This window comes from Mytilus edulis, chromosome 1 (genome assembly GCF_963676685.1).
Source record: "Mytilus edulis chromosome 1, xbMytEdul2.2, whole genome shotgun sequence".
NCBI classification, from domain to species: domain Eukaryota; kingdom Metazoa; phylum Mollusca; class Bivalvia; order Mytilida; family Mytilidae; genus Mytilus; species Mytilus edulis.
The window spans coordinates 9,938,040-9,963,805 of NC_092344.1; the positions used below are offsets into that span (position 1 = coordinate 9,938,040).

At 31.8% G+C, this 25,766-nt stretch overlaps 1 protein-coding gene across 4 annotated transcripts in view; it reads right to left on the reverse strand.

The window, feature by feature from the left end:
* The window catches only part of LOC139523592 (ciliogenesis and planar polarity effector 1-like), a 52,945-nt gene that overhangs the window by 20,896 nt on the left and 6,283 nt on the right, over positions 1-25,766 (reverse strand). For 3 of the 4 annotated variants that reach the window (XM_071317726.1, XM_071317735.1, XM_071317743.1), the window contains 16 exons: positions 23,994-24,220; positions 19,155-19,255; positions 16,123-16,173; positions 13,337-13,591; positions 12,532-12,714; positions 11,539-11,789; positions 10,292-11,135; positions 9,656-9,837; positions 8,188-8,262; positions 7,381-7,598; positions 6,583-6,757; positions 6,024-6,249; positions 3,510-3,619; positions 3,086-3,312; positions 2,459-2,626; positions 79-303 (listed from right to left, as the gene is read on the reverse strand). In XM_071317726.1, the coding sequence (XP_071173827.1) occupies positions 79-303; positions 2,459-2,626; positions 3,086-3,312; positions 3,510-3,619; positions 6,024-6,249; positions 6,583-6,757; positions 7,381-7,598; positions 8,188-8,262; positions 9,656-9,837; positions 10,292-11,135; positions 11,539-11,789; positions 12,532-12,714; positions 13,337-13,591; positions 16,123-16,173; positions 19,155-19,255; positions 23,994-24,220 (3,518 nt within the window). The remainder of the gene's footprint in view (positions 1-78; positions 304-2,458; positions 2,627-3,085; positions 3,313-3,509; positions 3,620-6,023; positions 6,250-6,582; positions 6,758-7,380; positions 7,599-8,187; positions 8,263-9,655; positions 9,838-10,291; positions 11,136-11,538; positions 11,790-12,531; positions 12,715-13,336; positions 13,592-16,122; positions 16,174-19,154; positions 19,256-23,993; positions 24,221-25,766) is intronic. The other variant, XM_071317752.1, reaches the window with a different exon arrangement.

The window sequence follows — 25,766 nt, forward strand, 5'->3', positions numbered from 1 at the left end:
TATGACAACTCACCCTGACATAGTCCTGCTAGTTGACATTATTGAGATAAGTTTCTTTCTGTTAACATGACAACTCACCCTAACATAGTCCTGATAATTGACATTATTTAGATAAGTTTCTTTCTGTCTGAGTTTCTTTGACAATGTATCTCTGGCATGTAGTAACCACAGGGTTGTTGTGAAATCTCTAAAGCTTGTCAGTATCTGTACAACCCCTGGCTCTGACTCAGACATTGATGATGGGATGGAGTTGTATTGCTCAAGAATTTCAGGTAGTTCTGAACAGGGACCTTCTGTTGTAGCCTGTAATATTATAAGATATTCAAAAGTATTGAAAAAGTGTACAATATATCCAATTTCAGACGCTACCATATGATGAAAATGTATTTGGTTTGGAAGTGTGATTTGAAAAATTGAGGTACAATAACAGTTAAGGTAAAATGTTGCAATTTGAATTTATCTCTTCAAAATTATTACATGTTAAATGTCATAAAGATAATTGTTTCCACATTCAAGACAAAAAATGTTCCCTCTATATATGTTACAGGGAATTTGTAAAATCAGTGATTTAGTAAAACCACTGGACTAATCAGTGATTTTGTAAAATCACTAACAGTTTCAGTGGTTTTGTAAAATCCCTGAAATTGATAGGGATTTTACAAAATCCCTGAAAATAGAGCTAGGGATTTTGTAAAATCCCTGATTACAATTAAGTATAACTTGCTATTAGAAATGTGTTTTTCTTAATATTAAAATAGACTAATGATCACTAATGATTTTGGAATAGATTTGTTTGTTATATATTGGCTATCTGTACAATCTGTCCAAATTGTAAGTTAAACAGATCATCAATAACTAGAATTTGATGGTAAGATCATCTTTTTATAAACACTGTATTTGCTTCATACTAACAACTTTTCACTAGCATAGAGCTAAAAATGTTTCACCATATGATCAGTTCTAATATTCAATTTAAAACTACAACTTTGTAAAACTTTTCATCAAATTGGTACTGTAAATTCAGAAATTATTGCAATGGTTTTATTAATGAAAAATTGCAATGTGATATGTTCCGAACAGATAAAAATACTCATGTATCTGAATTTTATACAGTAAAATAAAAAAAACAAGTGAAACTGCGAGCTTCTGCTCACTGATGATACCCCCGCCGCAAGTGGATAATATTAATAGTGTAAAAATATGCAAGTGTTCGGTAAACAGGAAGTTGTCGAGTGATGAATCTGAAAACGCATCACACGGTATAGCTGACTTATAAAAATCCTGAAACCAAATTTCAGAAATCCTTGTATTGTAGTTCCTGAGAAAAATGTGACGAAAATTTTTAACTTGGTTATCATGTGTAAAATCATACAAGTGTTCGGTAAACAGGAAGTAGTCGAGTGATGAATCTGAAAACGCATCACACGGTATAGCTGACTTATATAAATCCTGAAACCAAATTTCAGAAATCCTAGTATTGTAGTTCCTGAGAAAAATGTGACGAAAATTTTCAACTTGGCTATCATGTGTAAAATCATACAAGTGTTCGGTAAACAGGAAGTTGTCGAGTGATGAATCTGAAAACGCATCACATGGTATAGCTGACTTATATAAATCCTGAAACCAAATTTAAGAAATCCTTGTATTGTAGTTCCTGAGAAAAATGTGACGAAAATTTTCAACTTGGCTATCATGTGTAAAATCAGACAAGTGTTCGGTAAACAGGAAGTTGTCAAGTGATGAATCTGAAAACGCATCACACGGTATGGCTGACATATATAAATGTTGATACCAAATTACAGAAAGGGTGGATGTGTAGTTCCTGAGAAAAATGTGACGAAAGTTTCATGGGACGGACTGACTGACTGACTGACGGACGGACTGATGGACGGACGGACTGACAGACAGAGGTTAAACAGTATACCCCCCCTTTTTTAAAGCGGGGGTATAAAAACAAGCCTTTAGAATATATGCAAGGTAAAAAATCATTCAGAATGTGGTATACATAAATAAGGGAATTAGTTCAAAACATATGATTTGGATACATATATTATATAATACTTCAAAAAGTCAATCCTATATTTTACAGTTAAATAATATCTGTTTTCCAATAACAATAATGAGTCAGAAAAAAACTTTATTTTGAGTGTATAAAATTAACACTTGCTGTAATTATATAACAGTTATTTATTTAATACACTGCAATGAGTCAACACCCTAGATATTTCTAGTTATTTGGTATAAATGTCAACCAGGTAGGTGGTTATATATGAAAGTGAGGACTAAGATCTTTAATTGTTTCCACAATTTTTGGAATGTTCGGGAGAGATTTTATTTGAGGGTGGCAAGTATGAAAGGTCAATATTCTTAAAATAAGATTCTTTTTTTTAGTGTGTGCTATTCTGATACACATACAATCAAGCACAGAGGATTCAAAGATAATATTTATAGAACAAACCTTAAACTGTGCAGCCTTTTCCTGTACTTTAACTAGCTGTTGAACATACCACCTTGTGGCTTGTAGAGAGACATGAGAAGCATTAAGTATGACAAGGATCAACTGAACCATTGACGATATCTCAAATCTCAATTTCTTCTCCATTTCTACATCAGATGTCGGCTTTTCCTGAAATAACATATTCATTGTAGATTGGTACGGTATATGACATGCCACCACCAGTAAATTATTTATTGTCTTTTTTTTTACTACTCTCTTGGAGATAATTTTCTAAAGGTAAAAAGACAGTAGTGCAGTGTCTCACTAGTGTAAGTAACTGATTATGATTTAATTTTATGTTGAATGTCTTTATCATCAAATCATCCATTACTTAAAAAGGTAACACAGGTATATGACAGCAGCTTAACATTAACAATGATCCATGAAAATGAGGTCAAGGTTATATAATCCTGTCATATGCAAATGTAGACCTTACAATCATTCTACATACTCAATTTAGTTAAACTATTATGAATAAGTCCTAAAAAACAGTTCTAGTGACAAAACTGAACATTGACTAATGAAACTATGAAATAAGGTCAATGTCATTTTTTTTTTCTTTCCTTATTTATTTTCCTTTGTATTTACCTCTGATGTATCTGAGGGCTGAGGACAATAAAGGGGAGGTGATGGTAGGTAGAATCCTTGAGGTACTAAGGGGTGTAGACGAGAGACTGTATTCTTCAATCGCTCAACCAAACTAGACAGCAACCAAGGCATGATCTCCACTCCACCGATAACACCAGCTTTTAATAAATCTTCCATCGTTTTCGTTAACTGTACAATATTGGTCTCATTGTTAATCGGAATAAAGTCTGAAATAAGTGATATAATAATAACTAATAACGTTGCATGGTTATTGATAAATATGTCAATGTGTTTCATAAAATTTACATTTAAAATGAGGACTTCAATGTTAAAACATTTAGACGATTGACAATTTGTTGAACAATCTGTTAGACCTTTCATTTATTTTGTTGCCCAAAATAGATGTGTTGTGCTGAATACTAACCTTGTTTTTGTTCCTGAGAGACTTTATCTAGATGTATTAAAGCTTCTAGTTTGTCTTGTAGTATAGCACCTGGAGAAAGGTTATCTGGTAACATTAAAGGCCTCTTTTTCCTGTAATATTTAGACAAATAAGTAAGAAAAATGGGCATTTATAACCTTACTAGTTTCTACAATATATACACAAATTATGAATCTGCTGTATCTAGGTGTCAAAAATATTGTAGCTTTTAATTATGAAATAAGAGAAAGTTAAAGTTAAAAACATTTGGCAATATCAACCAGATGCTCCGCAGGGCGTAGCTTTATACGACCGCAGAGGTTGAACCCTGAACGGTTGGGGCAAGTTAGGACACAACATTCAAGCTGGATTCAGCTCTAAATTTGGATTGTGATTAAATAGTTGACACAGCATAGGTTTCTGACACAGAATGAATGTGTTCTAATGAACTTAAAATTTTTGTTTTCTCTTAGAGCAATTCTCTATGCTGTTGAATATTAATCCTCTCAAAAAAATGTTTGAAGAAATTTTCTTTTTTATTTATGAAATTTCAAATGAGAAAAATTGAACCCAATTTTTTTAATCACATCCCCCTTTCCCTTATTCCAAAACTAATCTCAATTAAAATTTCTAATGGAGTTTGCAAAATATTAAGATGTAAAAAAACTGCTTGTTATCACTGAATGGTAAAGATTATTTTAATTTATCAGTTGGTAGTAAAAAGTGAATATACATTGTATATTGTATATAACAAAGATTTAAGTTGATTCTGGACAAAGAAAGATAACTCCAATTAAAAAAAAATCTTGCTATTGCACAATATTTTGCAATTAGATATTTCTTGCTTACTATTCTGGACAAAGAAAGATAACTCTAATTAAAAAAAAATTTGCTATTTCACAATATTGTGCAATTAGATATTTCTGGCCATTGCACAATACTGTGCAATTGAAAAGACTTGCTATTGCACAATACTTAATATAATAATTATAGATCCTGATTTGGACCAACTTGAAAACTGGGCCCATAATAAAAAATCTAAGTACATTTTTGGATTCAGCATATCAAAGAACCCCAAGATTTCAATTTTTGTTAAAATCAGACTAAGTCTAATTTTGGACCCTTTGGACTTTAGTGTAGACCAATTTGAAAACAGGACCAAAAATGAAGAATCTACATACACAGTTAGATTTGGTATATCAAAGAACCCCATTTATTCAATTTTTTGATGAAATCAAACAAAGTTTAATTTTGGACCCCGATTTGGACCAACTTGAAAACTGGGCCAATAATCAAGAATCTAAGTACATTTTTAGATTCAGCATATCAAAGAACCTAACTGATTCATTTTTTTGTCAAAATCAAACTAAGTTTAATTTTGGACCCTTTGGACCTTAATGTAGACCAATTTGAAAACGGGACCAAAAGTTAAGAATCTACAAAATCAGTCATGACAGTTAGATTCGGCATATCAAAGAACCCCAATTATTCAATTTTGATGAAATCAAACAAAGTTTAATTTTGGACCCTTTGGACCCCTTATTCTGTTGGGACCAAAACTCCCAAAATCAATACCAACCTTCCTTTTATGGTCATAAACCTTGTGTTTAAATTTCATAGATTTCTATTTACTTATACTAACGTTATGGTACGAAAACCAAGAAAAATGCTTATTTGGGTCCCTTTTTGGCCCCTAATTCCTAAACTGTTGGGACCTAAACTCCCAAAATCAATACCAACCTTCCTTTTGTAGTCATTAACATTGTGTTTAAATTTCATTGATTTCTATTTACTTAAACTGAAGTTATTGTGCGAAAACCAAGAATAATGCTTATTTGGGCCCTTTTTTGGCCCCTAATTCCTAAACTGTTGAAACCAAAACTCCCAAAATCAATCCCAACCGTTCTTTTGTGGTCATAAACCTTGTGTCAAAATTTCATAGATTTCTATTAACTTAAACTAAAGTTATAGTGCGAAAACCAAGAAAATGCTTATTTGGGCCCTTTTTGGCCCCTAATTCCTAAAATGTTGGGACCAAAACTCCCAAAATCAATACCAACCTTCCTTCTGTGGTCATAAACCTTGTGTTAAAATTTCATAGATTTCCATTCACTTTTACTTAAGTTAGAGTGTGAAAACTAAAAGTATTCGGACGACGACGACGCCAACGTGATAGCAATATACGACGAAAATTTTTTCAAATTTTGCGGTCGTATAAAAACATGTCAATCAAAGTGGTGGGCTTAAATTGAGACAAAAGGACAACAAAGTAGGGTTTTTTTTGCACAATCTACAACACATAATTTATTCACCAAGTGTATAACGACATACATAATTACTTTACAATGAAAAATAGGCAACAATTTGCTTGCAAAACTTACCTTTCTCTAGAGTTTACTTATTTTTCTGATTGAAAAAGTATTTTTTGGATATCCTTAAATGGTAAATATATAAAAGCTAAATCAATCATTTAAATTTTCCAAAATATTAAAACAATTCCTCAATAATATAACTTACTTTTTGTATAGTTTTGGAGACATAATTCTGTGGTTAATACATGCCACAGATAACAGTAGTCCTGCCTTCCAATCACCCATCTTATCAGCAAACCATGTGGCCTCACATAATAGTCCACTTAACAACAGGTATTCCATAGCTCTGTCTGTGGTCCAGGTCCTACTTAAACCTTCCTTAGATATCACATTGTTTATATCCTCATGATATTTAGGAATTATTCTGTTATCTGTAAAAGAGGGGCAAAGATATCAAAGTGATGTTCACACTCATAAATCAGAAATGAATTGGCAATGCCATGGAAAACAAGAAAAAGACTTTAAGACAAACAACAGTATACAAAACACAGAAAACTAAAGACTAAGCAAGATATTTCATACTTAATTTCTATCTTGAAGATTTACAACTTTCTTTTCAAATAGGTTAATACAAAGAATTGGATGTACATAAATTGTTCTTGATTAAGTTATGTGCCATTTTATTTATATAAAAAATAATGTGTTGAACATTTCACAAACAACAATGAAACGATCTGACTTAACATTGAAAGTAGTATACTTACTTTTCTGTTTACCATTGCCTAGATGTATACATGGTAGAGGCTGAGCACTATGTGGTGGTAAGATGTAGACTGGCTGGTTACAGAAATATGATGACATAAAACGTGCCATACTCTGTACTAATTGTCTTACAGCCTTGTCACGGATACATGGTACCATAGACTGGTTACCTGTATGCTGTAACATAAACAGAGTAAAATTGTTTAAAGATGAAACAGGAAGTGGTGATAGATTACTAAATATTTCAACTAATTGATGCCAGCCTAATAATTTAATTGTTATTAAGGTGGTACCAAACACCTGGACTTAAAATTAATTTGGCTCATTTAATTTCCATACTAACTTTGACCCTTTGACAAAAAGATAAAAATTTCCAAAAAAATGAACCACATACATTTCAGAAAAATTTCATTAGATATAACACTAATTTTGATCATCAAAAGCTAGATATTTCCTTTACAATATAATGTGTTAAATTGTTCAGCTGATTTTTAAAGAGTTATCTCCCTGTAGTGTTATGTACCACCTTAAATAATTTTATCATGACGGTAACTGGAATACTTACTGAGTTACATTACTTTTATAAGGAAAATTTATAAACTCAAGATTTGAATTTGAATGCAATACATAAAATAAGACTGCATTAGTATTTAGTAGAGATAGAGTATATCAAACAATTAACTGAAAAATTATATTGGCAAAATAAAACCTATAATAAACTTTAATCTTTTATTGATAGTATTTGTAACAAGTGTCATCAGTGAGGTTTTTCTACACCAGGTTTAGAATAGTGGACATACCTGTGATTTGATAGTATCTGTAACTAGTGTCATCAATGAGGGTTTCTCAACACCAGGTTTAGAATGTGGAAGTCGTAGTTGTTGTGTGGACATCACATTAGAATGTATAATCAGTTCATCTACGAAATCAATGGCCTTCAACAGCTGATCCTTCAGTAAATGTGTGTATAACACAGCATGCAGAACTTGACTTTTCTTTTCAATATCTTCAGGTTGTTCTGAAATTATTTTTCATTCTTATCAATAAAGTTTTATGCACATGTACTTCAAGGTCTAAGTACATTTTCATTTTTATAAATTTAAGTGCATTGAGGGTCATTCCATTGTCAATTTCTTTTTATAAAAATAAACTTAAGATATGACTACCTTCCAATGGAAACTATTCCTTTTCTTGCAAGAAGATTTTATGTAAATAATTTATTTTTGATTATATACAGATTTTTGAGGATTGGAAAAGTTTCTTAAGCTTTTTACTGACAACAATGTTTCAATTCCATGGGGGTCCATTAAAACAACTAATATTTTGATTTGGCCTTTAATATTTACAGATCTAGAGGGAAATAAGGTTCACTAGATAAGTAGGTTACTATGTCTTGCTGTTTATTTGTGATAAAATATTTGCAAGGAAGAAAAACACATATCAGCAAAACAATGTAGATCAAACTGATGTTTTGTGCAAACTGATGCTGGTTCCAAGATTTTTTTAAATTAGCTGAAAAGTATGAATTTTCAAGTTCATACAAACTTGACAATTGGATGCTATGATATCAGATATCCACTCCTTTACCTGATAATAGACTGTATTACCTGATAATTTTTGCAGTTCCTCTCTCCAGGCATCTATAGCCATTGTATGCTTCCCACCAAGACTAAAATGTTCACCTGTGAAAAACAATCATTCCAAAAGAGCATATTATTACACATATTCTCTGTACAACAGCTTGACCTAGATGGTCAAATGACATTTAAATATTGGTCAAACATTTCATTCAACAGATACACATGAACTAATAGTTCTGAAATTGATCAAATCAAGAACGTTTATGATGTAGCTAAATCCAACTACCATCTTGGAATTACTCTGTTATAATATACAATTATTATATTTTGATCTGCCATTGCTTCTTTTAAACTCTTATTTATATATGAAGTATGGTCCTATCTTACATGGTTTATTGTTTATTTTGCTACTACAATTTTAATATTAAGAGGGGAATACTGAGCACAAAAGTACTTAACCATAACCATGATAGCCATTACCCAAACCTGTGTGTGAAGTATACATCAAATGTTCACCAAGAAAACTTAAATTGTGCTTGTGCAGATGTGAATCTTCTTGGTACCAAACCTCATATAACTCAAAAAAATATATAAAGTCTTACAAATAAGTATAAATTCTTCAACACAGTCCAAATTAGCAGGAACTGGCCAGGTCTGATTTAAAAACTCTATATAAATAAATATTTGATGAAACAAAATCTAGTATGTATATGTATTAGCATAGCCAGAATGTATGCTTTTGAATGTATGCTTTTTCTTTTAGTCTACAGTATTACAAAATATCTATTAACACATTACAAGACACTGCCAGATTTGGATGTACATGGAAAATATCAGCATTAGGAATATTCATATGTAACAAAATAAAACTTTAACAAAAATATGAAACGTTATGTATAGCAGAATCTTCTTAACATGTTAAAGAACCAATCCTTTCAAGGAGGGGTCCACAATTGGCTTGTTGCCTGGCAAAATTTCTGATACCACCCAACATGTCCTCATTCATCAAATATAATTAATAATGTTTGAACCCCACCTCATTCTTTATGTGCCTGTCCTAAGCAAGTAACCTGTAATCAAATTGTAGTTGATGGTTGCTGTCTGTCATATATATATATATGTTTGTACATTGTTGTAATAACGATTAGACCATGAAACAACTATCCACCCAAGACCAAAGCATGTGGATGAAGTTAACTATAGTATAATAACCAAATTTTCTTCAACAATGAGCAAAACCAATACCCCATAGTAAGCTATAAAAGGCCCATGTAGACAAATTTTGAAACATTTCAAGAAGAGAAAACCAACGTTTTATTTTAATATCTTGTTTATGCTGAATAAATAATACAGACAATAAAATGAAAAACAAAAATATTCTAAAGATAGTTCAAGTATGCCACCTTCACTGAGAAAGAAGTATAAAGAAATGTAATCAAAGTACAAAGAAATTCAACTTTGAAAGGGTCAACAGGTTAGAAATATTTTTGTTTACCTTGTGTGATTCTAGGAGATGGTTGTATAGGTACACTGCCATCACTTTGTCGTATGTTCTGTTCAACAGCAAACATTAAGTTCATTAACTGTTCTTGCTCCTTATCATTACTGGGTTGCTGCTGAATGTGCTTCTGGTAGTGTGTTAGAGATCTATACAATAACTTCCAGCTACCACATAGTCTGGTAAAAAAAAAAATAGGTTATTATTATACATTGTTGTGTAATAACATGAAAACTCCACTTGTATTCATTGCATTAATGATTACTCAAAATTGATTTTAACAAAGGAAAAACAACTTATTTGTGTGTCATATCTCACATATTTTCTTGTTAATAATCAAATAATTATTTGTTTCTATGTAATTCAAACAATACAATAATTTCCAACACAAACATGGAGCCAATTTTTTTCTAATTCAATATATTTGAATTCAAAGAAGGCCATATTATATTCTTAATAATGTAACAGAACAAATGCTTTGATATATTAATACCATACATACATGTAGCAACCAGAGACAATTTTGTTCATTCCAAAAAACTTTGTATCAGTTATAAGAAAATATTTTATATATAATGATAATAGTTTTAAGTTCTTCAAATCATGGTTTAACAAATTGTCAATTTTGCATACTTTTTTCCCGGCTGCTGTAATTTTCCGGGCCGAGGGGAAACAACTCCTGTAATCTGCTCTAAGTTAGAATAGTCCACTTCATTTGTTACAGGTCGAGATCTAGGAGACAAGTTTCTTAAAACTGCTGGTTCATAAGCATGCCTTTGATCTGATCGAGATTCTAGGGGAAGACCGGTGTATATTTCATCATGATGACTCCATGTATATACCTTGTTCAACATTTCTTCAGTAAATTTCAATAAAGCATAACATCCAGATAGAGTCTTTAGACGAGGGTCTGTTTGTTGTAACTCTGTACTGGTCAAGACTAAATTGACCGTCTCATATGATAACTTTAGCGAGACTGGAAGTAAGTGTTTATTTACAATATCAAATCTAAGTAATTCCATGGCACGTTTGTATGTTGTTACTACACTAAAAAGACGAGGATTTTGAGCAGCAACAGAAGAATTTCTTCGATGAGACAGTATATGATCAATATCCCGACATTCTAACAGGATAGTAAACAATTTTGTAAAATTATGAGCAATCTGTTTAGATGCTTTGTCAATATCAGAAGTCCATGCATCAGTATATGAAGTTGCTAATTTCCATGATGAGAACAAAGCACTTTCAGCTAATTCCATGTGCTTTAACAAAGTTTCTGGTCCTGTCAAACCTGAGAAATCACCAGAATCAAGGGCTAAAAATCCACCTTCAGAAAATTCGATTTTTCCAGCATTCATTCCTTTAAATGCTATATCATTTTCTTCTAGAAAACTTGTTTCACTTTCATGGTCATTTCCATAATCTTCCTCAAATTGAAAAAGTTGTCTTCTTCCAGCTGACCTTGCTGATACTTCATCTTTAAAAGAAATATATGATGAAACTAAATATTTCAGTGAGATTCTTAATTTTAAAATTTACAAATATTGAATAGTTAACAAGCATACCTATAAACTGGACTGAACCAAACATCTTTTATATAAAATAAGCTATGGCTTTAAACAGTTTTGTTAATAATTTGTTTTTATTTGTTTTTAATTTATTTAATTTTTACACTTTCATCACTAACTCCAAATTACAACCACGGCAAAACTGTCCTATTTGATGATAAGTTTGAAACTGTGTACAATTTGGTTGTATCAACTCTAGTGAAGAAAAATGGTCATTAATAAGGTTAACACTGTGTAAGTTTGTAGCTTATTTCATTTCTGGCATATAAATAAAGGCACATATTTAGAACACCTAATCAATTATTTATTAACCTCTCTCTGATGGCAGTCGGAATGCTTCTGTCAAGGTCACATCAAGGTTAGCCATTTCAGAAATTTCTTTCAGATGTTTAGCAGACGTCAAGACAAACTTCTTCATCATCCTCAGACATGTGACTTCTGCTCTGAACTGGACCACAGTTACCATGAAACCATCTGAGAAAAGGATGATAGGGAGACTAGGATGTGTTGATATGGAAAACTTCTGTGCATTGGGACTGGAATGAATAAGGTCTTCTTCTCCCCTGAAATTTTAAAAGCATTTTTAAGAGAGTTCTATTACAGGTCAAATATTTTGCTTTCAATCTACTTGATGCGCGACATATCAGAACAGGAGCAATTAAAGGATTTAATTTTAATTAGATTGTTTTGCTTTCAAAATAAAACTACAAAGTTTCTACTGATAATGTACAGAATCTTATTTTTTCAGTAATTAAACATCTGAGTAAACAAATGTGAACAAGATGTTATGCTGTAACATCACTGTCCTATGTTAGGACAGAATCGAGTCCTAATAAACATGTTTTGCCCCACCACATTCTTTATATATCTGTCTCAAGTCAGAAGCCTCAGGTTAAGCTGTTGTTGTGAGTTCATGTCTGTCATATTTGTTTTTTATAAATTATTTTGTTATAAATTACGCCATTAGTTTTCTCAGTTTAATAGTTCACATGTCATTGCTTTTTACAGTCAACTATATTGTATTGGTTTTTCTCATTGTTGACAGACATATGGTTGCCTGTTATTGCTTTCATCCACTTCGTTTGAACTTTAATGGAGAGTTGTATCATTAAGTGCTCTTTAGTGGATAAAATTTAATGTGTTCATAGAAACACAACTTTCTTTAGACTTGCATACAAAATTTGTTTAAACCATGAAATTCCATATCTTCTTCTGCACATTTTCCCTAAATCGACAAAAAATGGTACAAATGTAAATAAATGCACCCATAGCACATATATTAAGTATAAAATTTAATCATATTACCTGACCATAAGGAGAGGATGCAATGGTAAAAAGTGTGATGGTCCCATATCCAGAGACTTTCCAACTATCTGTATAACTAGAGGTTCTCCTAGCCTTGTTAATAGGCACACACAGCCATTCATCAGAGAACATGCTAAAAAGAGGCTGTCACATGTCCATTCCATATCTGACACCCAAAAATTCCTAAAAAGATAACATTATACAGAATATCTTCTTTTCATATCAGACCAAACTATCAGATATTAACACTTCTATACAGAAGTCTTTACAGTTTAAAATCATAAATGTTCAAATTTAAATTTCAAGTAAAAGACAGTAATTTTCATTTTAAAAATGCAAGAAGAAATTTAACTTTTATCTACATCTTTCAAATCTAAATTAAAATATGTAATTAAGGAAAAACATGAATATGTGACCATAGAACATCATACTCCACTAACACTATCTATTTTCATGTTTAATGAACTGCTAAATCTGGGTGAATATCATATTGTAGCATATATCTCAAAAAGTTTACATCATAATGAACATGGGTAAAAAGTTTAAAATCGATATGACCACAAATTCTTGGAAACAAAGATTGAACAACATTATGTGTATGGGCAAAACATCATTTTTTTAAATTTATGTTGTTGGTTGCTTAATGTCAAGTGGCAAATATTTCATGCATGTTCAACGTGGTACCATTCTGTGATTTGGAACAAATATGCAGTATTTAATGTACCGGTACTGATCTGCTCTTTGGTCGGGTTGTTGTCTGTTTGACATATTCCACATGTCCATTCTCAATTTTATGATAAATTACCTTCCTGTCTGGGAATAAGGATCTCTTGATCCACACCCATTTAGGCTTACAGGAAGTACTGTATCACAAAGAGGGGAGGCAAACAACACTCCTGTGTGCATAGGATTCTCCTGATTGGCTGCTACAGCAATCACCTGACCATTATCTGCATATTTGGTTATAAATGCTCCCTGACGATAGACTGGTTTACAGCTTGGATGGATGAGCTTCAAAGGGTAATGGATAACAGTCCATTCTACATTCACAGGAGGCAAGCTACAATTGAGAAGCAAGCATAAAAAAGATTGGACACACGAAATGATTTTAATAAATTAAAAACAATAAGTTTAAGCAAAGCATTATAGCTTAAGAAAACATGCAAGTTCTTAACTGCTTAAGAAATGTTAGTAAGATTTTTTTTATAAGAATATATATATAGTTTTGATATAAAACACATTGCTCTTTCTTCAGTTTGTCTGATTGCCAAAAGTGTTCTAAACATCTTACAGATATGGATATAAGGAATCCTTGTCTGCAACTTTCACTCTCACATTTTAATTTAAACAACATGTATTCCTGTATGTAAATAAACATATATATTATTATTCAAATTAAATGGTTCATGTCAATACGGGTATGAGTTGTCATGTAATAATACTATTGTCAATAATTTATCCTTCAATCAAAATAGTCTTTCATGAAACAATACTATGAAATAAAATATTGTAATTAAAACTAAAACAATTCTAAATTATTTTACAAAAAAAATAAAAAAATACATCTTTTAAAATAATATTTAGTTAATCAGTGTTAATAAAATTATGACCTTTAAAATCTATTTTTATGTCATGTTTATCTAATCAAAATATATGTTTAAAAATTCTTAAGAACAAGTTAAAGTCATAAGAAACGAGTGACCGGTGAAAAATAATGTTCTTCCAATTCTTGAACTAATGCATACAAACATCCTAAACTTCGTCTTCTGTGCTCGAATTTATCATTTTTTTCGTGTAAATTTCGTATAATTGTCAATTTTTTTTCTCAATTGGTCAGTGTTGTTGTGAAAATATGGCAGGTAATTAAAGTTCGTGTTTTGAAGCCGAAGTTTAACGATTGTCACCTGTTTGTCAACAATTGACGAAAAATAAACAAAAAAGCATGGAAATTGAGCACGTGTTTAACATGTAAATTCAGATAATAGTTTATTTTAAGGACATCCATGTGTATTGTGGTCACCGGATTTTTACGAGATGGGTCACACTGAGGTCACCTTGCATACGGAAAATATGTCGGGGGAATAGCTTGCTGGAAGGAAGCTATTCAAATAAAGTAAACTTCTTCTAAATATGAATAAATTAAAAAAATTTCTTCAGAAAAAAGTATATGTACATAAGTTTTATAATGAAAACTATCCATTGAGTTATAAAAATCATATGCATTAATTTTTTTTGATTTGAGGTTTCTTATGACTTTAATGTTTTTTTTCTCTAAATCAATCATATATTATTAATAATTATAACACAAGAATTAATTCTACCCTGCTTAATTAATTCACATCAATAGATAATTGTCAATATAATGAGAATCGTACCAAAACCAAACTGTTTAACATTAACTAGAACCACAGATATTCGTCGTGGACAACTATCAATAATTTATTCCAACAAGTAATTGTCAATGTCATTTTTGGAGGTTGCTTTTTCCAATACACTTGATGGGTAAAGGGCATCTAAACAGTCACTTGTCACAGCTAACAAAGACAACAAAGACCATCTTACCAGTATATTTAGTATAACATGATCATGACAATCTCATCATAATTAGAATCATACCAAATCCAAACCTTACAAGACTGCTTGACAACAACAAGCACTTTTAAGATGTGCACAAGTTATAATCTTGCCAAATAGAAATGATTGTCATCGACACAAGAGCTTTTGCCAACTACAAGAACTGGGTAGACAGAAAAAAAATCAGCAGGAGGGATAGTACAGATATCTCTAGAATCATTCTAACCATACACCAAAAAGTTTCACACATCCATGATCCTGATAGACTTACTTACTAAGTGAATTCAGGATAATTTACCATTTAAAGGAAACAATTGCAGTATCTTACAACCCATGTCAAGGAAACACACACACAAAAACAACAATCCAAAGACTGTCAACATTTTAAGATCATTCATGTAGGGAGAAATTACCACTGAAGACTTTGCCTACCAAGACACCTTCCTCTTGAGCTTGGAAATCTGACTGTAGTGTGTTAAGTGTATTTTATTGAACTTAAGAAAACAAGATTTGAAAAACTGTGTAGTTTTATGTTTAGTTATACATGTTATAGCTTGTCTTCTTTTTTTGAATTGTTAGTCACTGTTGATTATTTTAAGAACAAAAAGTTTTCTTTCAGTTTTGACTTTGTACCTACCATCAGATCCTTTGTTTTATTTACAACATTTCAATTTGTAGAAATTATTATAAACCCGATTCTCTTTTCTCTTGGAACAAGAAATTATTTACCTGTGAATGTTGGAGAAACGTGAACACACCTTACAATTACTATGTGACATGAGCTGTGTAATATTCCCACCACCGAAAACTGTTTAATGAGCATGTAAGTACCATATCAAAGAATTGAGAATGAAGAAATATAACAGTTTTATAGCATCCAGTTATACTGTGAACAAAGATTGTGTAATGTTATATTCACTGAAACTAATTGTTAGTAAAGAAAATCCCTGTACCAATGTGAATAAATTAGAAGATAACATCTACAATCAGATTCTTAAAGAAGTTTCAAAAATATACCTTAAAGCTTCTAAATTCTCATTACGTAGTGTTTTACCAGCTATTTGTAAACTGAGAAAATATATATCAATATAGAGATTAGTAAGGCATATATATTAGTATTTTTGGAACTTGACAAAATATTGCAGTTACAGTAACCTCTCCTTCAAGGTGATAGTTTCTAATCTGTACATTTTGGGTTTTTTTAAATTCAGAAGCAGTATTTATATCATTAGTTCTGTAATATAGATATCAGTGAAATAAGAATATAAAATACTATTGAAGAAAAAAAATTGTCATAATTTTTTTTGTACATGTACATGTATGTAAAAAAAAAATATTTATTAATACTGAACTTTAAATTTGTCATCATTTCTTGAAAGATTTAATAATCAATTTATATTCTTTTCAGTTATCAATTTCAATGATTTTTGTAGATTCATAGAGACCAAGGACATTCTAGTTAACACTTAATGAGCAAAAAAGTGTAATTCAAACAAAAATTTTACCATAAAACACATGTTGCCTTTTCCAAAAGCTATCTTAAATATTAGTAATGACGGCCAAGGTTAATATTTAGTTATAAACTAGAAGTCACATAGTATGGATTCTGCTCTTTGACTGTATTGTGACCTGTAGTTACTTCTACATCATTTTGTCTCTGTGCAGAGTTGTCTCATTGGCAACCCAACAATATCTTTTTATTTTTCATAAATTTTCATAAACATAAAGACATTGAAATTACGTACTTAACAATAAATGTCATCAAATAGCGTTTACGACTGACTTAACATTTGAACATCTGGTTTAAAGAAGATTAAACATGTGTTTTAATGTTGCATTGTCATCAAGTGTGAACATTAAATGTCAATCCAGATAATAACGTAAAAAGTTTCTTCAGATTTTTCATCATGATTAACATTTGAAAGGTGTTAATTTTATTTCCAAATTTTGACACTCAAAGATACATGTAGTTATGAAATTTGTTTTTCAAATTACAAAAAGCACCTGTAAAAGGTACGAGGTATTAATGAATAGTTGAAACCTTTATACCAAGTTCAAAAGGATCTGATTAAAATGAAGGATCTATATATTCCGTCTGCAATAATATAAATATTGGATATTTTAACAAGTCCTTTGAGGTATCCCTCCAGGAAAATATGTTAGGATCACTGTTTCATTGGAATATCTGTAGAATTACTAATCAAAGAATTCAAATATAGAAAAATATTCAACACCAACCAAAAACACATTAATTCATGAATGCCCTAAAAAATGAGTCAATTATCAGTGTTGTTCGTACAAAAGTTGTACATTTTTTATATTTGAAAACTGTTACAAGTTATTCATTTTATTACATTGACCATGAGCTTATTATTGGAAATACATTTTTCAAAAATGTATACTATACAAGGTTCTATATCAAAAAGGACCCAATCACATTTCATTTTGATGCAAAGTCATCATCAATATACCACTTATTGTTGTATGACGTCAAAAAAATAAAATTATCTGTCTTTATCTAACTGAGAAATCACAGTATGTCATTGCAAACAATGTTATAAAAGTACTTATGAAAGAGGACTGTTGCTTATAAATGATAACATAAAGGTTATAATACTAACAGCTATTTTCCTTTTCTTATTTTTTTCCTTTTTGGTCTTAAAAAGCTGTATATGATATAAGGCAGGTGAAAAAATTGAAAGTTGTATAAGAAGCAATGTAATACAACATTGTTAAGTTTTTTTTCATTTAGATTAATAAATAAAATTATTATTATAAAAAGAAATGCCCTATATTATTGGTTTCTTGAACCTGAACAATGTAAAACTGGTTTATAAACAAATCCAAATTTCTGACACAATTTCTGTAGAGAAAGTTAACTGACATATAGAAAAGATCCCGATGTTGGTCATCATATATATAGATATACACAACAACATGTTGTCAATCAGGGCATACATGCATTAGCAGTCAATTATCACATTAGTTTTCCTTATAAATAATTGTGTTTACTATCTTACTATGTCTTATAAAATCATGATGAAGAACCATTTCAAAAATCATTTTATTAAGTAAATAAACACCAGAAATTCAAAATAATATTGTGACATTTCTTGTCAAATTTTTCAGTTCTTACTACTGAATTGTTGAGAAATGTGATTTGGAGAGTAAAAAAAGTTTTAATATTTTTGAGAGTAAGAAAAGTAATCTTTAATTGTTTTAATTATTTTCTATAAATACTTATAAGATATTTTGCACCTCAGATCTTGGTAGAATTATGTGGATTGTACAGATTTCATTTATGAAATGTCTGTTTGCCATGATACTTTTTGGTTATCAAATAATTGCATGCTTCTTGTATGAATTTATTAAAAACCCTGGATTATATGGGAAAGAAGAGACAGAAAATAATAGAACTTTGAAACAGTATTTATTACATTGCTTTACATGTTGGTATTTTGCAAATTCTAATATGAGGCAGGCATTACCTGTAAATAGGGTTGAAGTCTGTATGAATTATTTTTTTGTAACTTAAATATTTGTTTAAAAAAAAAGAAACAGAAATACCGTAACGTTTCCGATTTTGGTTCTGTTGTTAGGGATTTAGTTGTGACGTTATTTAAATTATGATGTCATATGCAATGTAAACAAAGAAACGCTATCATCAGGTAACGTTTTTTCATATCAAGGAATTATTAAAAATGAATTTAGTATTGCGCGTTCCTTCCTATTTTATACTAGACTGATAAATATATATTTTACTCAAAGTTTCATACAAACGAGACCGGAAAAAGGAAGTACATTGTACATTTATGCGCAGGTCCGGGATTTCAAAACACGACAAAAAAAATTTGAACAATTTTGAGTTCATTAGTACAATGAAAAATTTGGGAAATTTTCCCGTATTTTTTTTTTATTGAATTTTCTACTGTTATTGGGGACTCCGTCCCCATATAAACTATTTCATTAGTAAACTATGGTTTTAAACAAAAGACTAAGAATTTTCTACTTCTAAGAAACTTGCATACAAACCGGAACGAAAATCGCACCTCCTTTTTCCATCCACATTAAAGCTTAGTAAGACAGTGACAATGCTTACTCCTTTGTCCTTGTTAAATGCAAAAGAAATCTGACTGCAAAATCCAAGGTTCTGAAGAAAAATAACAATATCAAAGATATAACATATGGTGACTCTTAACTATTGCTACAAACAAGAAATTATGCTTGGTTATGACAGGACTATTTTTTTCTAATTCTAGATTTCTTATTTAAACAACTGCTGTTGGTATCTGTGCAAGCTTCATGCTGTCTCTGCCACATTTTGACCCTGCTTTCCAAATGATATGTGATTTATTATTTCCTTGTAAAAGTTGATATTGTTCTGTTGGTAGCTAGACTTTTTCCATTGTGTGTTTTACTATAAGTTTAACAATATAGGATCTGGATAGGCATAGAGGTTGGGGTCATTGGTGTGGGGGGTTTAACACATGTAAAACTGTAACTGTTAATTCCAGCAAACAAACAACACATAAACATGACCATGAAATATTTCAAAACACTCATCAGATATTATACAGATGTCCTTGGCCAATAAATAACAAATAAAGTTTGTCCTTGGGTGACATAACCTTGGGTCTTCGTTAATGTTTTTTTGTTTTTAATAAATGAGCTGTGATTCTGTTTATCTTTTGCAGGGTTCTCCCCATGGGCCTTTCAGCACCATGGTAATGTGATGTCATTTCTTTACAAACAGTTGCCTTTCAAATAACTCATTAGGAAATATTTATAAGCATCTCTGATTCATGTTATTTTTTTTCAAACTTCAATGCTAAACTACTTTAAAAGAGATAAGATAGAGGTATGAGAGGAGCAGGAACTGCTTACATGGTATTACAAGGGGGCACCCATCTCAAGCACCTGATTGCTATCTTAAGGGAGTTCGCTACTCAGTTTCAAAATAACAAGCTTTTGATGACATTATTATATATTGATAGGGAATTAATAAAGGAACCAAAAGAGCGAAAAAAATATATAGTTCCGTGTGCTTGTTTTCGAGATATAAGCCATTGAATTTTTTTGGGGGGAAATGTTCTCTCTAGAAGTTTAAGTACTCAAAACCTATTAATAAATAACAAAGATTTTACAGATGGCTTATACTTATATATGTAAAAGATTTATAAAAAGAAAAATGGGGGTTAATGGGCAAATTTATTTTAAGGCATTCAAATGGATAAAACCAAAATATTTCAAAAATCTGACATAAATTCCAAAACATGACCAGCGAACATGTACATCCTTAAGGTAACACGATACCGAATGACGTTACGCCACGAGTTATCGTTCCTGACGTTATCGAATAACGTTCACACATACAAGCCAATGCAGCAGGTTCTGCAATCACAAAGTGATTACATAATAAAGATTTTTGATAATCATAACTATGTGACATGTTTAACGGTTACTTTTTCTATAGATGCAGAGTGCCGAGAGTTTTGATGTAATACCCCAGTCCCACTAGGCCACGATCGCACTACGATCTGTGAAAAAAATGCAAATTTTGATGATCGTGGTACGATCGTGTAGGTCGCAGTAAGGTCGTACCACGGTCGTGGTGAGGTCTTCAAGATCGTGAAGAGCGTGGCCAACTTTGAACATGTTCAAAACAATCGTGGTGCGGTCGTGGCGAAATTAGGTCGTAGTAAAAGCGTAGTGAGAGCGCACTAAGATCGTAGTAAGATCGCAAAGGTCGCTGTACAATCGTAGGGAAAGCGTAGCGAAAGCGTGATTCTTTTCGGAGAGATTGCGTTACGATCTCACAGCGACATTATCACGACCTTACTACGACCATCACGTTCTCACCGCGACCCAACTACGCTTCCACTACGATTTCCCACGCTGTTCACGACCATAGTACGATTCTAGCACGCCCTTGCCGTCCTCATCCCGCTCTTCTCACGACCTTACTACGTTCACACTACGACCATCATTATTATTGTCATTTTCACATAAAATATATAAGAAAACTCCCTAGATTTTGTTTGTCTGAATGTATTTATCCATTTGCTCTAACGGCTCAACCATGCTTCTCGTTTTTATATAGATTAGACCGTTGGTTTTTCCCGTTTAAATGGTTTAACATTAGTAATTTTGGGGGCCCTTAAGCGTGCTGTTCGGTGTGAGCCAAGGCTCCGTATTAAAGGCCGTACCTTGGCCTATAATGGTTTACTTTATAGATTTTTACGTTGATAAAGAGTTGTCTCATTGGCACTCATACCACATCTTCCTATATATATTGACACATCTGTGTCATCTCTGCTATCGTTCACTAAAATATCGTCATTTGAGCTTTATGGACCAGTAATAGGTTGTAATTTAGGTTTGATTGGTCGTTTCGACATCTCTTGATGACAAGTATTATACTACTTATGTGTATAGTAACAGTTTAATTGAAGTCTGGAGCTGGCATGTCAGTTCACTGCTAGTAGTGTGTTGTTATTTATGTACTATTGTCATTTTGTTTATTTTCTTTAGTCACATCTTCTGACATCAGACTCGGACTTCTCTTTAACTGAATTTTAATGAGGTATTGTTATGCGTTTACTTTTCTTTATTGGCTAGAGATATAGGGGGAGGGTTGTGATCTCACAAACATGTTTAACCCCACTATTTTTGCGCCTGTCCCAAGTCAGGAGCCTCTGGCCTTTGTTAGTCTTGTACTATTTTTAATTTTAGTTTCGTGTGTACGATTTGGAGTTGAGTATGGCGTTCATACTTTGCTCCCTCTGCCTCTACGTCAACCCCTACCACCACGCCCACGTTTTCTAGTAGATTTTGGTGGCATGACTGTATTGTTTCCGAGAAATCTCCGTTTTAATCAGAAATAGAAGGAATGGAACTATATTGATATGAAACACGATATTGACGGTATTACTGAGAACGTAGTAAGATCGCGGTATGAACATAGTATAATCGTGGTAAGAACGTGCTATAATCGGAGTAAGATCGTGTTGCAATCGGATAACTCGTGGTATGGTCGTGGTGAGAACGTGAAGAGCGTAGAAAGATCTTTATAAGCGTAGTGAGGTCGCAGAATAAGCGCGGTGAGAACGTGGTTTAATCGTAGCGGGATCGTTGTAGAAGTGTAATTAGGACGTAGTAGCATCGTGAAAACAACGAAAATTAACATTTTCATGCCGCTCATACCGCGACCTCACCACGATCTAAATTTATTTTAGATCTCGGTGAGCGTGGTGCGATCGTGGTCTAGTGGGACTGGGGCTTAATACGTAACAGTTTGCAAGGTTTGTCCGACTTGTTGGGCAGACAACTCACACATTTACACCACGCTAAACCAATGTGTGTAGCAAGTCAAGAAGATGACGGCTGTTTATCTATCATTCTTTTAATGTATTTGAGCTTATGATTTCGTCATTTGATAAGGGACTTTTAAGTTTTGAATTTTTTCTTTGAGTTTTGTTATTTTATTTTTTAGAATGTGCATTTTATCAGAATCATTAGCATGATTAGTTTCCCTCATAATATTCACAACTAACAGAATGTTAAACCTTTTTTGACTGGTGCATCAAATGTATCTTTTATTAACAACTGTTTTCACAATTGTATTGTATCGTCCCGAACATGCATGAACTATTTGCCACTGAACGTTAAAGAACCATCAAAAACCGATCAATTTTAAAACTATAAAAACCGATCAATTATAAAACTATAAAAACCGATCAATTATAAAACTGTTCACTGAATCAAATTTTTAAAGTACTCTATTTCTGCATGGATGAAGCAACGACACCACCATTGTCTTAAATGATGGAGTTAAAAACTCAGTAATTCAAATGAATCCCACGTGAAATTTTTCATGTTATTTTCACGTGAACTTTACAAAAATATGAAGGTATTTTTCATGATTTTAATTAAATTTTTTCATAATCTTATTTTGAAAATTTACGTGAATTCAACGTGTACCTGATTTATGCATGATTCACGAGGAACCAACCAGTTCAAGCAAGTTTCAAGTATATGCTCGTTGTGAAAATCAGACGAGATTAATGTTGATTCATGTGAGTGAAATTTCCAGGTGCAGAACGAAATAAATTATATCAGCAGAATTGTGTATTTCATTACTAGGAAATTTACGAAACCCGACAGCGGAAATAAAAATAAAATAAACACCATTCAGATCCCGACACATATTTTGTTTTCAATATCTCTGAGTAGTAATACCGTAACGTTACATTCTGTATTCAATAACGTCACACGTTTTCGGTCCAATTCTAATGGTATCAATCAACTTTGAAGCCATTTATCTCAAAAACAAGGATGGTGACATATGAGTTTCTATACGTGTATAGATTCAGTATGCAATTCTGGATATTATGTTAGTTTTTTGTTTTTCTCCGTATATAAGAACATAGCCATCCATTGGAAAATCTAAAAAGTTAAGCCGACAAAAAGGCATTTCCCCTATATACCTAGGTAAATTTGTCGCCAAAATTGACATTTTCCTATGAAAATAGCAAGAAAACAAAAATGGTGACCCCCATTTTTTATTACATATTCCGATGTAACTCGATTCAAAGAACACGTGTGCCAAAAAGTTTGGAAATCGGGAGATATGCCATTCGGTATCGTGTTACCTTAAGTAGCTCAATCTTAAGTTTTTTGTTTATTTGTTTTGTACATTGTTTTTTTTTAACTTTTTCTTTTGCTGATCTTATTTCCCCCTTATGCAAGTATAATATATTGTGTTGTATTTCTTTTTAAAAGAATAGAAAATGTGATATTCTCATGTATTAATCTGTTTGAATGGTCATTCTGTAACTTAAACTGGTATACTTATATAGACATAATAACTTTTTTCTTAGAATACATACCTGATGGGTGAAAAAGATTCCCTCTACACTGCATTCTGGACACTCGTCATGGTTTGGTATTCCTGCCTCAGTGGGGACAGTAATCAGATTCCATGTTCCTCTTATTTCTGGTACCTTAGACTCTAGAACTGATTCAGTTTGCTCTCTATTCCAGATATAGATATGACTGGTACCCAGTAAAACTATGATATGCTTACAATCGTTTGAGGAGAAAATGGCTGTTTTACCTACAAAAGACATATATTACTTTAAAATTGAGAATGGAAATTAAATGGGGAATGTGTCAAAGAGACAACAACCCAATCAAAGAGTAAAAAAAACCAAAGGCAACCAATGGGTCTCCAACACAGCGAGACACTCTGCACCTGAAGGCGTGCTTCAGTTGGCCCCTAAACAAAAATGTGTACTAGCTCACTGATAATGGTTAGTTCTTTTTGAATATACTGTTTGTGTTGTCATATGAATAAAAGATAAGACTGTTGTCTCTTTTGATAATTTACTGTTTATGTATCTACTGTATGACATCTCTGAAGTTTTTGGAAGGTCGTGGTGGCTTCAGGTTAAAAGGATATTTTCACTTTCAATGCAGATTGATTTACTGTATATCTGTTTTTTCTTGTCTGCTTTTTTTTTGGTGATATGATGAGAAAATGGACAAGTTAAATTTTCACTGATTAAGGAAATACGTGTACAAAATAATTAAAGAGTATCAAGATGCTAACAACATAAACTTGATTGACTGACAGAGAATTAATAACAAATGAATATGAGGTACTACAAATCAAAAAAAATATAATTTCAGAGAACTTTCAAGGAAACAGAATTATTTTATATCAATGGCATGCTATTAATCTTGAAATATTCAGTAAAGTTCCAAAATTTTAGCTGCTGCAAACAAAGTGAAAATTGAACACACAGAAAAAAAAACTTGATATATGATAATTTGTGGCAACATCGGGCATTTAGTACTTAAAAGTTTTGTTTTTACATGTCATTGTCACTGATTTTGTTTGACGCAGGTGATTTTTCAACCCATGTCTTGTCAATCATCAGCTTATGTAAAATGTTGATCTTACAAAATGTCACATGAAAAAAATTGATATTTCAAAATGTCAAATAAAAAGTTAATGTTTCAAAATGTCACCAGCAATAACCAAAACTTTTTAAGATATATTAATCAATCAAATTATAACATTGTGTTTGTCAACCATTTTAATGGATGTTTCATTTTCATTACATGTTGCAATTTTTCTATGTGGTTAAAGTTTAACAAATTTCGTTGAGTACACATAATTGGAGTAAACAAATAGCAGTCACTGGGTAGTTTTGAACCACATTCTTTTTTGAGGATATCAACAGTTAATACCTCACTGCATGATGAGGGAAGCCTCTCATTGTTTACTCCTAATTATTCCTTTCTTTACTTAAAGAACAACTCATCCAAGAATTTTTAAATACTGACAAGTATTGAACAGCACATTCAGTAACCATGGTAACCAATGCTGTAAACCAACTTATTTGTTCATGTTTAGCCCTAACTAGCCCATCTTGCCACAATTCAATTTTGCTTTTTTTCAAATTTGTTTGATGTAGTTTACTAAGGAAAGCTCCAAGTTTTACATATTCATGACAATTTATATTCGCATTATATCGCCACCAATGGGTCTTCAATGCAGAAAGAAAATCCTGCACCTGGAGGTGTGCTTCGAATGGCCACTAAATGTCTTTTTACTGTTTTTATACATGCATCATAATGTTAATTTAACATTATCC